Source organism: Salvelinus namaycush, chromosome 34 (assembly GCF_016432855.1).
Source record: "Salvelinus namaycush isolate Seneca chromosome 34, SaNama_1.0, whole genome shotgun sequence".
NCBI lineage: Eukaryota > Metazoa > Chordata > Actinopteri > Salmoniformes > Salmonidae > Salvelinus > Salvelinus namaycush.
In genome coordinates this window covers 15927499-15941074 of record NC_052340.1, presented here as the reverse complement: position 1 = coordinate 15941074, position 13576 = coordinate 15927499, and the positions used below count along the sequence as shown (strand labels likewise).

Here is a 13576-nt window from a genome sequence, read left to right as displayed (position 1 = left end):
GGTGCGCTGCGGTGTGTGTAAGGGGGCTGTGAAAAGCCCCTGGGCAGTAAGGTGTGACTCCTTTGTGTTTCCATAAGAAGCAGGAAACGCGTGCATACAACACAGAAGTAAGACTCAAGACTGCAGGGGTGACGGACACTGGCTTTAAGGTTACAGCCACCATGGTGCACAAAATCCTCATTCTTCTCGATCCTCCTAACAAATTACTCCAGGCAAAAGCAAAAGATCTTTACACTGGATTCAAAGTTGTCCGCATTCCATTGGAGTGCGTTGAGAAGCTGAAGCGTGGCAGCGAGCTCGAAGCCATTTGGGCACAGTGCAGTCCCAATGGCACTGACGCACCACCACCAGCTCCAAGCAAATACGACGTTATGTACGTACACATTTCCAGAAATACGTGGTGGACAGTACAGTAGGCCAGCAGGACAGAGAAGAGACTGAGTGTAAAAGACGGTTCTTCGGCACGTTGGATGTTGTCATAGTGAAATGTCGGAACGATTTAGCGAACGCAACAGTCAACTGGTGGAGGCCCTGTTTGCACTTGACCCAGAGATCCATAACTTTTTAGATGTGAAAAGGGTGAAGGCACTGCTGGATCTAAGCTAAACAGAATTGGTGGAAGCTGTGTTTAGTGTCACTCTACAGTTTTTGCAGACTGAAATAACCCACTGTGGCTCCAATGAGGACAAATGGACCCCTCTTGATATCCTGCAATGATTCTCTGGGCCTCTCTCTGCTATCCTGACTGTGCTTACTGCACTGGGCAACACAGTCTCACATTCAATTCGCGGGCTGCAACACTGGAATATGGACTGACTTTTGGGGAGTCCACAGCTACGTTCAAGAACAAATTTTCCACTTTGACAAACGTGTTCAGTCAGCACAAAAGAAGCACGCTACACCTGAGGAAAACTCAACTAATCCATCTGGCATTTGAGTGGGATCTTACAATAAGATTTCTGGAAGAATGGAATAATCGATTACTCAGGCCTATCCACAGAGCATCAAAGAAGCTGCAACTCTTTTGAAAAGGTACGATTGAAAATGTCTAGCTGGTTGGTTTTTATCAAACACATTTGAGAGTGCCCATCCCTGCAAGTTAGGTTCTGCATAATGGCACAGCATTTCATAAACTTTACTGTGGAAAAATATGTTTATATGTTTAAGATTTGTCTCCAGTGATTATAATGTGAAATATTTGTTGTCATTTACAATTCACTTATCCAGTTGGATTTCATCTTTATTTAACTAGGCAAGTCAGTTAATTAAGAACAATTTCTTATTTACAATGACGGCCTACCGGGTAACAGCGGGTTACCTAAATGAATGATTTTTACCTTGTTAGCTCGGGGATTCGATCTAGCAACCTTTCGGTTGTTGGCTTAACGCTCTAACCACTAGGCTACCCCATTTATCTAGCTCTTACCAATAGCTCCAATAAATAGCTTTTATTAAGTTATAAATTACAGTGCATGGAGAATGGTGTTATTTCTAACAGAAAAAATGGAACCGCTAGGTTCGCAAGACCTTATTCATGGTTTCCTTGCGCGTGAAGGTGGTGGAATTATTAGGGAATGAAGTCAAGGTCAGAATACGGTATATCTGTAGACACACCTCAACCACACCTTCATTTATTCCATCTCATGCTTAAGTTCAAGGTCAGAATATGCATAGTGAGAAAAGTGCATTAAAAAGGAAATTATGTTCCATTCACGCGGTTAACTCAGGGCGGAATCGGGTCCATGGTCAATAATAGTTTATATCCTAGGCCAATATGCACAAAGATAATCATTCTGATCATTCCTGCACATCAAAATATCAATCATGCATTCCCTGGATATGTTCGATGAAATAGCTTACTTTTTGACTCATAGGCTACCATCTCAGTTGTCTTACTTGGCACTGGGAAAAGATTGTTTGGAGCCCTGCCGCTAATGTAAAGTAGCTGTCAGAATTCAATGATAAATTGGCCCACATGGAATACTAAAGGCATAGAAACTGTAAATGACTTGGTAATAAGAAATAAAATTACTTCCATGACAGAATTAAAAAGCAATTTTGGATTGACCAATGTAGACATGTTCAAATTGATGCAACTTCGATCTGAAATCTATTGGAAATTAGAGCAATGTTCACAAGATCTGTGTCTTTCATTTGCTGTACGCTGTGTATTTTTCAGAAATGTTTTATGATGAGTATTTAGGTAATTCACGTTGCTCTCTGTAGTTATTCTAGTCGCTTTGGTGAGAGTTGTGATGGTGGCTGCAATGGTAAACTATGATTTATACCTGAAATATGCACATTTTTCTAACAAAACATATGCTATACAATAAATATGTTATCAGACTGTCATCTGATGAAGTTGTTTCTTGGTTAGTGGCTATTTATATCTTTATTTGGTCGAATTTGTGATAGCTACTGATGGAGTAAAAAACTGGTGGAGTAAAAAAAGTGGTGTCTTTTGCTAACATGGTTAGCTAATAGATTTACATATTGTGTCTTCCCTGTAAAACATTTTAAAAATCAGAAATGATGGCTGGATTCACAAGATGTGTATCTTTCATCTGGTGTCTTGGACTTGTGATTTAATGATATTTAGATGCTAGTATTTACTTGTGACGCTATGCTAGGCTATGCTAGTCAGCTTTTTTACTGATGGGGGTGCTCCCGGATCCGGGTTTGGGAGGAATTAGAGGTTAAGGGAATCCTATTTGAATCAGAAAATGATACTCATATGATAGGTAAGCTATACAAACCCTTTCAGAGAGCCTACCCAATTGACAGTCTCTTAAAAAAGTATATAAACTATTGGAACCAAGATTTAAATAGTTATATAGTTATGGTAATTAATGGCACTGCCAAGGTGGAGAGAAGGTCCATGAAGATATAAATCATAGTGATTGCGGCGGTTCCTGGGGCTGAAAGATTTCTCAGCAAAAGAGTTATGCAATATTGGCACAAGCCGTACCACCCTCTCAGGTCCTAGAGCCTGATAAGGGAGATATGGAGAACTAAAAGAAGGAAGAAGTGGGAGTTTTGTTTGTTTTGGCAATGTACTCTTTTTAATACGATGGATTAAATTATGTTTCACTATTACGTATGGATACAAATATATATATATAAATAAAAATGTGGGTTTCAAACTGTCCAGTTGGTGGCGACAATACACCTTTTTGGGTTGTTGTCCGCCATAAAACCCACAGAAGAAGAAGGAGGCGCATGACACTGACAGCCTTCTCTTGTCAGGAAAGCTTGAAATCCAGCTCCAACAGCTAAAAAGACAGACGACAGACGTCGATCGCGTCATTCACTGGACAGGAGTTTGTCGTCTAACGTTAGTGGGTAATGTATCAGATTAGATGGCTTTTGATTGACAAAATGGCTCAAGTTTATGTTTGTTTTCATGATAGCTAGCGACACACCAAGAGTAAAGTACACACAACTTACTAACTAATTTGCTTGCTTGCTATCCAAGCAGAGGAGCTAGATGGTATTGCCTGATATCTCATGGTGTACAGTACTGTTTTGTCGTTACAAACCTAGCTAGGTAGTTACAGTAATGGTAATGTTTGCCTTTGCCTGCCAGCCTCCTTATGCAAAATTATCGTAACGAGCTATGCTAGCTAGCTAAATAGTTAACTGTTAAGATTCTCAACTATTGCTTCCTTGAATTTAGCTATTGATAATTAATTAGTATCATTGAACCTTTGCAAGCGAGGTCAAAATGTATGTATTTTCTTGTCTTCTTGACAGACATGGAGGAAGACAATCAAGATGCCTTTGACAGAGCCAGGCTGCAGGTGATCAAAGACGGCTATGAGAAGGCCTTTGAGTGCATTAACAGGGGCCTGACCGAGGATGAAGCTGGCCACAAGGCCCAGGCCCTGGCCCAGTACAGACAGGGACGCCAGCACCTCCTCAGGGCCATCAGTGTGCCCTCACAGGGGCACGAGTGTGTGGGGTGCTCCTGGGAGTCAGCCCGCCAGATGCAGCACAAGATGCAGGAGACTCTGAACAACATCACCACTCGATTGGCGGTCCTAGAGACCAGCCCAGACCCTGAGCTCCCACCACCTCTAGATGCCTCTAATGGAGTCCGTGGGACAGCATCTAACTCTAACCTTTACCCCAAACTGGAGAAGGAGAAACCAGAGCGGCCATCCCCACCCAAGCTACCAATGACTAACTGCCAGGCTGGAGCTGTGGGAGGCATTTTGTCTCCCTCCCTGCCTATTTCTCCCACTAGACAGCCTGTGGTGCCTGGCGAGCTGCCCCCAGCCTACTCCTCCCAGGCGGCTGATGGCCACCTGACTATCTCCTACGGGACAGAATCTGGAGAGATGTCGCTGGTAGGAGAGGAGTTTTACAGCCACATGTCCCCCTCTCCTCAGAGCCTGGGGGAGGATGGAGAGGAACTCTTCTTCCTGTCTCACGGGGTACAGATATTCTTTGTCACACCTGACGGCCAGGTCAGCGCTCCCTCCTACCCAGGGTACCTGCGGATGGTCAAGTTCACCAGCCAGCAGTCAGAGACAGTGCCCAACCGCCCCCCAGCCTTCCTGCAGGTAAGACGGATGGGGGGGTGATGAATTCTAGTCACTGTCTACGTGTTGCCTTTTACTGTGCCCTTAATATAGTGTCAACACTTATTGTATTCAGTGTATGATGAAATCACAGGGTTTTTGGAATCTGTTTCCTTGACCTCTCTATCTGTTGTGCACTCTAACACAATTTCATCATCAATGGTTTGCTCTGCCTCTGCTCATAAACCCCCTCTTGTCATTGTGTGTGTGTGTGTGTGTGTGTGGTGTTTAGAATAGGGTTGGGCTCCTGTGTGTGTGGGATAGGCTATCAGAAGCACTGCAGCCAGATAATGATCTGTGTCCTGCATCATGTGATTAGTGACTCAGTGGCCCTAATCCCAGGCAGGAGTTCTCTATGATGTCATGGTGGGAAAACCCCAGTGGCCATCGGGTCAGGTTCAGAGATCTGTGTTACAGCAGAGAGACAGACTGTCGTTCCATATAAGCTCCCTATACTGTCCTGTGTGATTGGCTGTACTGTTGATGGGTTATACTGTTCATGTATTCCAGGTGTGTGATTGGCTGTACCCTCTGATGGCCACTGACTCCCCCGTCCTGCTGTGTAACACAGGGGTGTTCATGTTCCCGGACATGATGGCGTCCGCCCCGGGGTCCTACGTGGGCGTTGTGCTGTCCTCTGAACTGCCTGAAGAAGACAGACAACTGTTCCAGGACCTGCTGTCCCAGATGACAGACCTCAGGGTGCAGGTGAGCTGCTGAGGCTGTGTCTCAAATGTCATTCTATTCCCTATATAGTGCACTACATTTGACCAGGGCCCATAGGGTCCTGCTCTCTGACTGGCCCATATGAAGGTGTCTAGGGGTCGGCTGAATGGCCCGAGGAATGGTAATAGAAAAATAAACGCATCTCTCTGGCAGATGTTTTTGTCAATTTCAGGTGTATTTGAGTCATTGAAAGATGTTAAAGGTACTAAAGCAATGCCACACCATGACAAGTGTCCTTGTGCAGAAGGTTATGGACCCTGGATTAAAATAATGACAGGGTTGCCTACATCCATTCTTAATCAGCAGTTCAGATTCAGGATGAGTGACAGTTTCCAAGCTTTGTTCTTTGTTTTCTTACATCCCTGCCAATGATCCCAGTGGAATGTAAGGTTAAAATTAGGGATTTGGCCCAAAATGGAACGCTATTTCCTTCATAGTGTCCTACCGTTGACCAGAGCCTGGTCAAAATAGTGCACAACATACAGAATAGTGTGCCATTTAGTATAGTACTAGATAAACATAAGCTATTCTGCTCTCTCTAGCCTCAATAATGACTCTGATTGGTCCATATTTCTGGTGTTTTTCCAGAACTACTGATGATGTAAATGCTGCTCTATTCTGGTGTGAAAATGTCTGCTTGCTGCTGTAAGGCGCTCTACTTCACCTGCGGGTCTTGGGCCAGAACTCTATGGAACCTGGTCCAAAGTAGTGCTCTATGTAGGACATAGGGTGCCATTTGGCATACAACACTGAAGGCTCTCCTGCACTGCTTGCTCCCTGAATACACCTCAGCAGTTAGGAAATTTAGAACAACAGGCAGATGAAGAGTATTAATGTGTGCTAATGCTCTTATCTGGCTAGAACACAACACAGCCGCCGTAGTCATTACAGTAATGGAGTCAGACTGTGGTTTTTGTCTCCGAGCAACAGTATTCAGCCAGGCTCTAACTGAGGGCATGTTGTTGATAAACTACCTGTCACATGGACAGCTGCTTCTGGGATGGAATCCAATAAGCAAGTAGGCTTTTCATGATCACATATTGAATATATGTAGATTTAGGAGGTTGTGTCTTGTCGAGAATAGCAATGATGGTTTTAGAACATTACCCCTCTGTCTGTTTTCCTCAAGCAAGGGGACATCTGAAACGTGTCTGGTGACCATGTCTTTGTTTAGAGGAGAATGAGACGTTGTGATGGGGATAGAGGGAGAGGAGGCACCCTAGGGTAGCAGTAGGCTACGCTAGGGGGTTACTAGGGGGTTACTAGGAGAGTTAGGGTAAGGCACTTGAGGTTACCAGGAGGTTACTATGAGGCAGGGTCTGCTAGGCTCCAGCTAGGCTAACCAGTCCTGTAACAGCGGTAAGTTACAGAAAACCGAGAGGACCGTGACAACGAAGCAGATTTAATCTGCCAATGCTGTACATATGCACCAGCAGGTGTCATAAAACCACTGTTGCAAAACACCATATTAATACAAGTCCTGCTGCTGCAGGCTCCAAATGAGGCAGCAGACAGCATCAACCTGAGCCAGAAGGTGTCCATCGCTCCCCTCAAGGAAGAAGAGGCCCCAGCAGCAGGAGAGGAGGAGGAGAAGAACCTGCCAGAGTGGAGTGAGAAGGTGGCCAGCGGCATCCTCACAGGTCAGACCCAGGGCCCTAACCCCTACAACCCTAACCCGAGGCTGTAGGGGTTAGGGTTAAAGTTGTATACTGTGTATCACTCACTCACACCTACTGTGTATTTTCCATCCAGGGGCATCGTGGCTGAGCTGGGGCCTGGTGAAGGGGGCTGAGTTCACTGGCATAGCCATCCACAAGGGGGCGTCGAAACTGCGGGAGCACATCACCCCCGAGGACAAGCCAGCCCATGTCAGCCCCTCCGTCTCCAAGGGATTGCATGTAGCCAAACAGGCCACTGGGGGCGCTGTCCGCGTCAGCCAGTTCCTGGGTGAGAAGCAGCTGAGTGTCTGACTGATTGCTTCAGGTGTTGGAAGGAGTTGACTGTCTGATTGGATGTGGATGGGTGTATTGTGTGTGCAGTTGTGTTAGTAGTGGATGTTGTATTATGACAGGGTGTGTGTTGTTTGTAGTGGACGGTGTGTGTATGGTGGCTGGGTGTGTGGGTAAGGAGCTGGCTCCCCATGTGAAGAAACATGGAAGCAAGTTGGTCCCGGAGTCCATGAAGAAAGACAAAGATGGACGATCCAACATCGATGGAGCCATGGTGGTGGCTGCCAGCGGAGTTCAAGGTACACATAGTTACTGTTGTGGTTGTTATAGTCACTAGGCTAGTGATTGTATAGGACAAGACAGAACAACACGAACGTTGGCCGTGCGCAGTAGATCACCTGCTGGCTGTCAACAAACGGTGGAGATTCAACATAGAATGTAGAATCGACGAGAAATGAATAGATAATGACTGCCGATGTTTGGTGGTCAGAGGTGATGGGACGTCCACCTGCTACGCATGGCCGACGTTCTTATTGGTCTGTCTTGTCCTTAAGGACGGTTCACATGGATGATGTACCCCCTATTCTACCAAGTGTCTAGTCATTGTTGTGGTTCCTGTGTTTCTACCTGAAGGCTTCGCTACCATGTGGACTGGCTTGGAAGTAGCAGCAAAGAACATCACCGTCTCCGTTGCCTCAGAAACCGTCAACACTGTCAAGCATAAGTAGGTCTTTCTCTGTACACTTCAACCAACATGTGTTGTCTGTGCTCTTCTCAATCAACATGGGTGCATCTCAAATGGCACCCGATGCACTATATAGGGAATAGGGTGCCATTTGAGATGCAGACATGTCAAAATAAATAAATATGTTGTATTGTCACACACCAGATAGGTGCAGTGAAATGTGTTATTTTTACAGGGTCAGCCATAGTAGTACGGCACCCCTGGAGTAAATTAGGGTTAAGTGCCTTGCTCAAGGACATATCGACAGAATTTTTCACCTTCTCAGGTTGGGCCTTTCGGTTACTGGCCCAACGCTCTAACCACTAGGCTACCTGCCAAATGTGTTCTGTGCTTGGCTCATTCACCATGTGTGATTGGTAGTACTACTTGCTTGACTGTTTACATTTGCTCCTGTCCACCCAGCTCTGACGTGTATGTCTGTTACTTTGCTTTCTAGACCAGGTTTTGCTAAACACTCGTGTTTTATAAGCAAAAACAAGCAAGCACTTACAGTACATTTCCCTCTTCCACTTATTTTTCAGATTTAGGGGTCTACAAAACATCTTAGACCCACCTAATGACAAGAAGACATGTATTCTCTCTTGAATGAACCCTCCCTAATAGTAACGAGCAGCATGGCCAAGGCTTAGCCTCTGTTTCTGGATGGTCTGAATGTACAGCTGTTAGATTCACCTCTACTCTCTAAACAGGCTACTCTTCTATCCTACTGGGCTATGCACCTGTAATTCATCATGAAGCTTTCTCTGGTTTCTAACTAACCAATTCTTTTTCCTGACTTCATTGAAAATAATATAACTATTTCTAATTCATAATCATCGTATGAATTGATGCACTTATTGCATTTATGTGTGTTATATGTGCAATCATCAGCCCCACAATATAATCAGTTGTATATTTACAGATGACTGAATAGTCAGACAACTTGAATAATTCTGTTGAATTCATGCTCTGCATGGGTGGGGGCTTTATTCCTACTTGCATGTTGTTGCTGTCTTTGCTGTTCCCTATAATTGCCCTCACCCCAACCCTCCCTGTGTCACCCCCTCAGCCTTCCCCCTCTCACTAGTTGGTTGTGTGTGATTGATTATAAGGTATGGGGTGGCAGCCGGCCAGGCCACAGACCATGCTGTGAACTCAGCCATTAACATGGGCGTCACCGCCTTCAACATTGACAACCTGGGTATCAAAGCTGCGGTGAAGAAGACTGGCAAACAGACGGCTGTGGCCATTCTGCAGGACTACCAGCTACAGGACCCTACCACTAACCAGAAACAAGTGGAGAAACGGGACAAATAGGCCCCATCCAGGAATAAGTTTTACGTCCCAAATGGCTCCCTATTCCCTAAATAGTCACTACTTTGGACCAGAGCAAAATATAGAGAAGGGTGTGTTTTGGGACACAGTCAACCCCTAGCCCCATGACACTTACTTCTACCCACAGAGCACTGGTGTAGATATGAGAGGACTGGATAGGTGTGAGCAAAACGGCAAAACTTCTACTTGCCTAGTCTGTCATAGGGAAAGGCTGAGGTACTACCATATTGATTAAACGTGTCCGTTTTCTTTCAGATCTACCCTAGTGCCTAGAGGGTAGAGGCTAGGTTTGTGTCCCAAATGGCACCCTATTCCCAATGTATAGTGCACAAAGGGGATGAGGTGCTATTTGGGATGCACACATGTCCTCCTCTCTTTCCTTTAGAGCCTTAATTAACACACAATTTGTATTCTTCTATAAAGAAATATATCTATGTAAATTATTTACAATAAATATTTTATATTTGCGTACTAGTTGACTAATAGCCTATAGATATCTTACCAGGGTTTGATAACAATTGTAAGTACTTGAGTCTTCATAATGAATGGTATGACATTATGTCATTAATATAATAATAACTAAGATGAACATTGTGTAGGTAGGCTGATGTATTATTGCTAAATTATTTGTGTGCAAGACACTGGAATAGAATAAGTCACGTATGTGATACAAATATAAACTGATAACAAACCTACTGCTGTTGACCTATTGTAGTAATACTGTAGTAACAGTAGTAGTATTACTGCAGTAGAACTGTAGTAACACTGTCCACATTTCAGTATATCTGGAGGCGAAGGTGTATCTGAGGTGAGGTTGCACAATTCCGGTAACAGGATTTCTGGAAAACCTGGGAATTTTGAAGAAGTTACTGGAAATATGCATCCCTTATCTGAAAGTCTGGGGGGGACCCAGCAGCATGCTAACTATGTGCTATAAGAATACATGTTTGGGTTCATTTAATCAATGAAATAATGTTCATGTGTGAAACAAGATGAATCCAAGCATGCACAGGAATACTTGTAGGTTGTATAGCTGTTGAGGGTACTGGATAAGATTGAACAAGGTATACTCTTGTCATATGACTTTGTAATGCAGAGGAAAGAGTCAATCCAAACGTAGAAGCAGTGGAGTGTTGGAACTGGTTTGAGAATGATCCATGGCTTGCTTAGTATGCCTTAATAACCAGTTACTACATGCTCTATGCTACTCTAACCAAGCAAGCCCACGCTACTTTCCTCTTGGTTGTACTTGTTAAAGCTGTGATATTAATTTTCTATGAAAGGATACTTTTTTTTTCATGTGATGTAAAGAAGGGGATATATTTTTTTAACTATGACATTTGGAAGAAATGTTTATGGCAAAATTACAGCTATAAATACATCAACTGTTTTGGCACAATCTGTACGTATGTGGGAAGTTTTGGAGTGTGTGTTTAAGATTAGTGTCGCTGTACATGTTATGTTCTCAACATACTGTATTTAACTTGTAATGCTGTCTACCATTCATGATTGACCTTGGGCTGATGTTGATTCAATATGAATTGTCTTCAGTAATATTTCCCCTTCAGGGGGCAGACTGTCTTTCTGGTGTGAATTTGAAATATCATGCAGGCATTGAATACACATCAGCATTTTCACAAAGTGGTTGTCATTTTTATTTTCAAAATAATGGCTCTGTGCTTCTGTGGCCCTATGTGATCAAAAAGTCACATGGTCCGACGATAAACCAAACATCTGATATGTAATAAAAAGCTATTGAAGAATGAGTTGTATATCATTAGTTTCCTTGGTTTGGATAGAGCATGTCTGTCTGTCTACTACATAATGGAGCATTTTCACGTAAACTCCACTCAAATTACCTGGCAATCAAATCAAGGTTGTGAAATAGGATCATTTTCAAATGTTTTGATTTATCCTGAATGCAAAGGAGCTCATTTGAATTAGTTGAATCACATTCAAAGTAAGTTTTCTTTTAATTGTTTATGCAATTTCAAATGGAAGCATACATGTTTGTTTTATTAACAAGGAATAATGAGTAGAAAGCCGAGGTCACGAGGCCACTGTTATTATTAGGCTGTATTACTCCTCAATCACAATACCATATCACTGTACTATTATTTGAAGTTTAAGACCTAGTATATTTTGTTCATTATTGACATTTGAGTTGCGTGTATTTGTCAATTTGTGATCAAGACAGACAGGGCTAGTTAGAGCGAGTTGGAGCGCTGAAAGCCACCCTGTATCTTCTGAAGGGTTCTTGATAAAGAGCAGAGCGAATTTCCTTCTGCTCAAAATAAAATTATAGGCTACATATGTCACACACCATCGGTCCATCACTTATCACTGAGAAGGTCCATAGATGCTGTAATCTCATATTTGAGCTTCTCACCGAAACATACAAGTCAGAATTCATTCTTCAAATGAGACAAGAGTTCGATATTTTTTGATTCACAGAATTTAAAGGCCCAGTGCAGCCAAAAATATAAATGCAACATGTAAAGTGTTGGTCCCATGTTTCATGAGCTGAAATAAAAGATCCCAGCATTTTTCTATACTCACAAAAAGTTTATTTCTCTCACATTTTGTACACACATTTGTTTACATCCCTGTTAGTGAACATTTCTCTTTTGCCAAGATAATCCATCCACCTAACAGGTCTGGCATATCAAGAAGCTGATTAAACAGCATGATCATTACACAGGTGCATGAGTGCTGGGGATAATAAAAGGCCACTCTAAAATGTGCAGTTTTGTCACACAACACAATGCCACAGATGTCTCAAGTTTTGAGGGAGCAGGCCTGAGTGGCGCAGCGGTTTAATGCACTGCATTGCAGTGCTAGAGGTGTCACTACAGACCCAGGTTCGATCCCAGGCTGTGTGACAGCCGGCCGCTACCGGGAGACCCATGAGACGGCGCACAATTGGCCCAGCGTCATCCGGGTTAAGGGAGTGTTTGGCCAGCCGGGATGTCCTTGTCCCATCGCGCTCTAGTGTCACTGACTCATGTCACCAGTTGTATTTGTTGTTTCCTCTGAGACATTGGTGCAGCTGGCTTCCAGGTTAAGCGAGCAGTGCAGCCTGGCAGGGTCGTGTTTCGGAAGTCACACGGCTCTCGACCTTCACCTCTCCCGAGTCCGTACATGAGTTGTAGTGATGGGACAAGACTGTAACTACCAATTGGATATCACGATATTGGGGGGGGGGGGTATATATTTGAGGGAGCGTGCAATTGGCATGCTGACTGCAGGAATGTCCACCAGAGCTGTTGCCAGAGAATTTAACATTAATTTCTCTACCATACCTTCTGAGTTAGACAACATTACAGCTCTCTGTCTCCCTATACCACTACCTCCTGAGTTAGTCAACATTACAGCTCTCTGTCTCCCTATACCACTACCTCCTGAGTTAGACAACATTACAGCTCTCTGTCTCCCTATACCACTACCTCCTGAGTTAGACAACATTACAGCTCTCTGTCTCCCTATACCACTACCTCCTGAGTTAGTCAACATTACAGCTCTCTGTCTCCCTATACCACTACCTCCTGAGTTAGACATTACAGCTTTCTGTCTCCCTGTACCACTACCTCCTGAGTTAGACATTACAGCTCTCTGTCTCCCTACACCATTACCTCCTGAGTTAGACATTACAGCTCTCTGTCTCCCTGTACCACTACCTCCTGAGTTAGACATTACAGCTCTCTGTCTCCCTGTACCACTACCTCCTGAGTTAGACATTACAGCTCTCTGTCTCCCTGTACCACTACCTCCTGAGTTAGACATTACAGCTCTCTGTCTCCCTGTACCACTACCTCCTGAGTTAGACATTACAGCTCTCTGTCTCCCTGTACCACTACCTCCTGAGTTAGACATTACAGCTCTCTGTCTCCCTGTACCACTACCTCCTGAGTTAGACATTACAGCTCTCCGTCTCCCTGTACCACTACCTCCTGAGTTAGACATTACAGCTCTCTGTCTCCCTGTACCACTACCTTCTGAGTTAGACAACCAATCAGGTCACAACTGTATTTTCCATCTGTCTGCCCAATCATCAATACTGGTACTGTACATAACCTGAGGGTGTTGTTAATGATCTGACAATCAGCTCTGTTCATTCTCTCTCTCTCTCTCTCTCTCTCTCTCTCTCTCTCTCTCTCTCTCTCTCTCTCTCTCTCTCTCTCTCTCTCTCGCTCCCTCCCTCTCTCACCTTCTCTCACCCTCTCTGTGTGTGTACAGCTTTATCAGGGATGGGATTATTA

At 44.0% G+C, this 13576-nt stretch overlaps 1 protein-coding gene across 2 annotated transcripts; it reads left to right on the top strand.

Annotated features, from left to right (window-relative positions):
* Window positions 1-3217: 3217 nt before the first annotated feature.
* LOC120028296 (spartin-like) lies at window positions 3218-11083 on the top strand. 2 transcript variants are annotated; one of them, XM_038973493.1, is made up of 8 exons: window positions 3218-3342; window positions 3754-4565; window positions 5094-5291; window positions 6802-6949; window positions 7062-7256; window positions 7399-7557; window positions 7892-7982; window positions 9095-11083. In XM_038973493.1, exons 2-8 carry the CDS (start codon window positions 3756-3758, stop codon window positions 9297-9299), a joined length of 1806 nt encoding a protein of 601 aa, XP_038829421.1. In that variant the 5' UTR covers window positions 3218-3342; window positions 3754-3755; the 3' UTR covers window positions 9300-11083. The 2 variants fall into 2 exon arrangements, with proteins under 2 accessions (XP_038829421.1, XP_038829422.1); XM_038973494.1 differs by having other exon boundaries at window positions 8525-11083.
* Window positions 11084-13576: the final 2493 nt, after the last annotated feature.

Excerpts from the sequence above, each read along its gene's own strand:
- LOC120028296 (XM_038973493.1), top strand. The coding sequence starts at position 3,756 with ATGGAGGAAGACAATCAAGATGCCTTTGACAGAGCCAGGCTGCAGGTG. Across the intron at positions 4,566-5,093 it reads GCCCCCCAGCCTTCCTGCAG|GTGTGTGATTGGCTGTACCC; the intron begins GTAAGACGGATG and ends CATGTATTCCAG. Across the intron at positions 6,950-7,061 it reads GGCCAGCGGCATCCTCACAG|GGGCATCGTGGCTGAGCTGG; the intron begins GTCAGACCCAGG and ends TTTTCCATCCAG.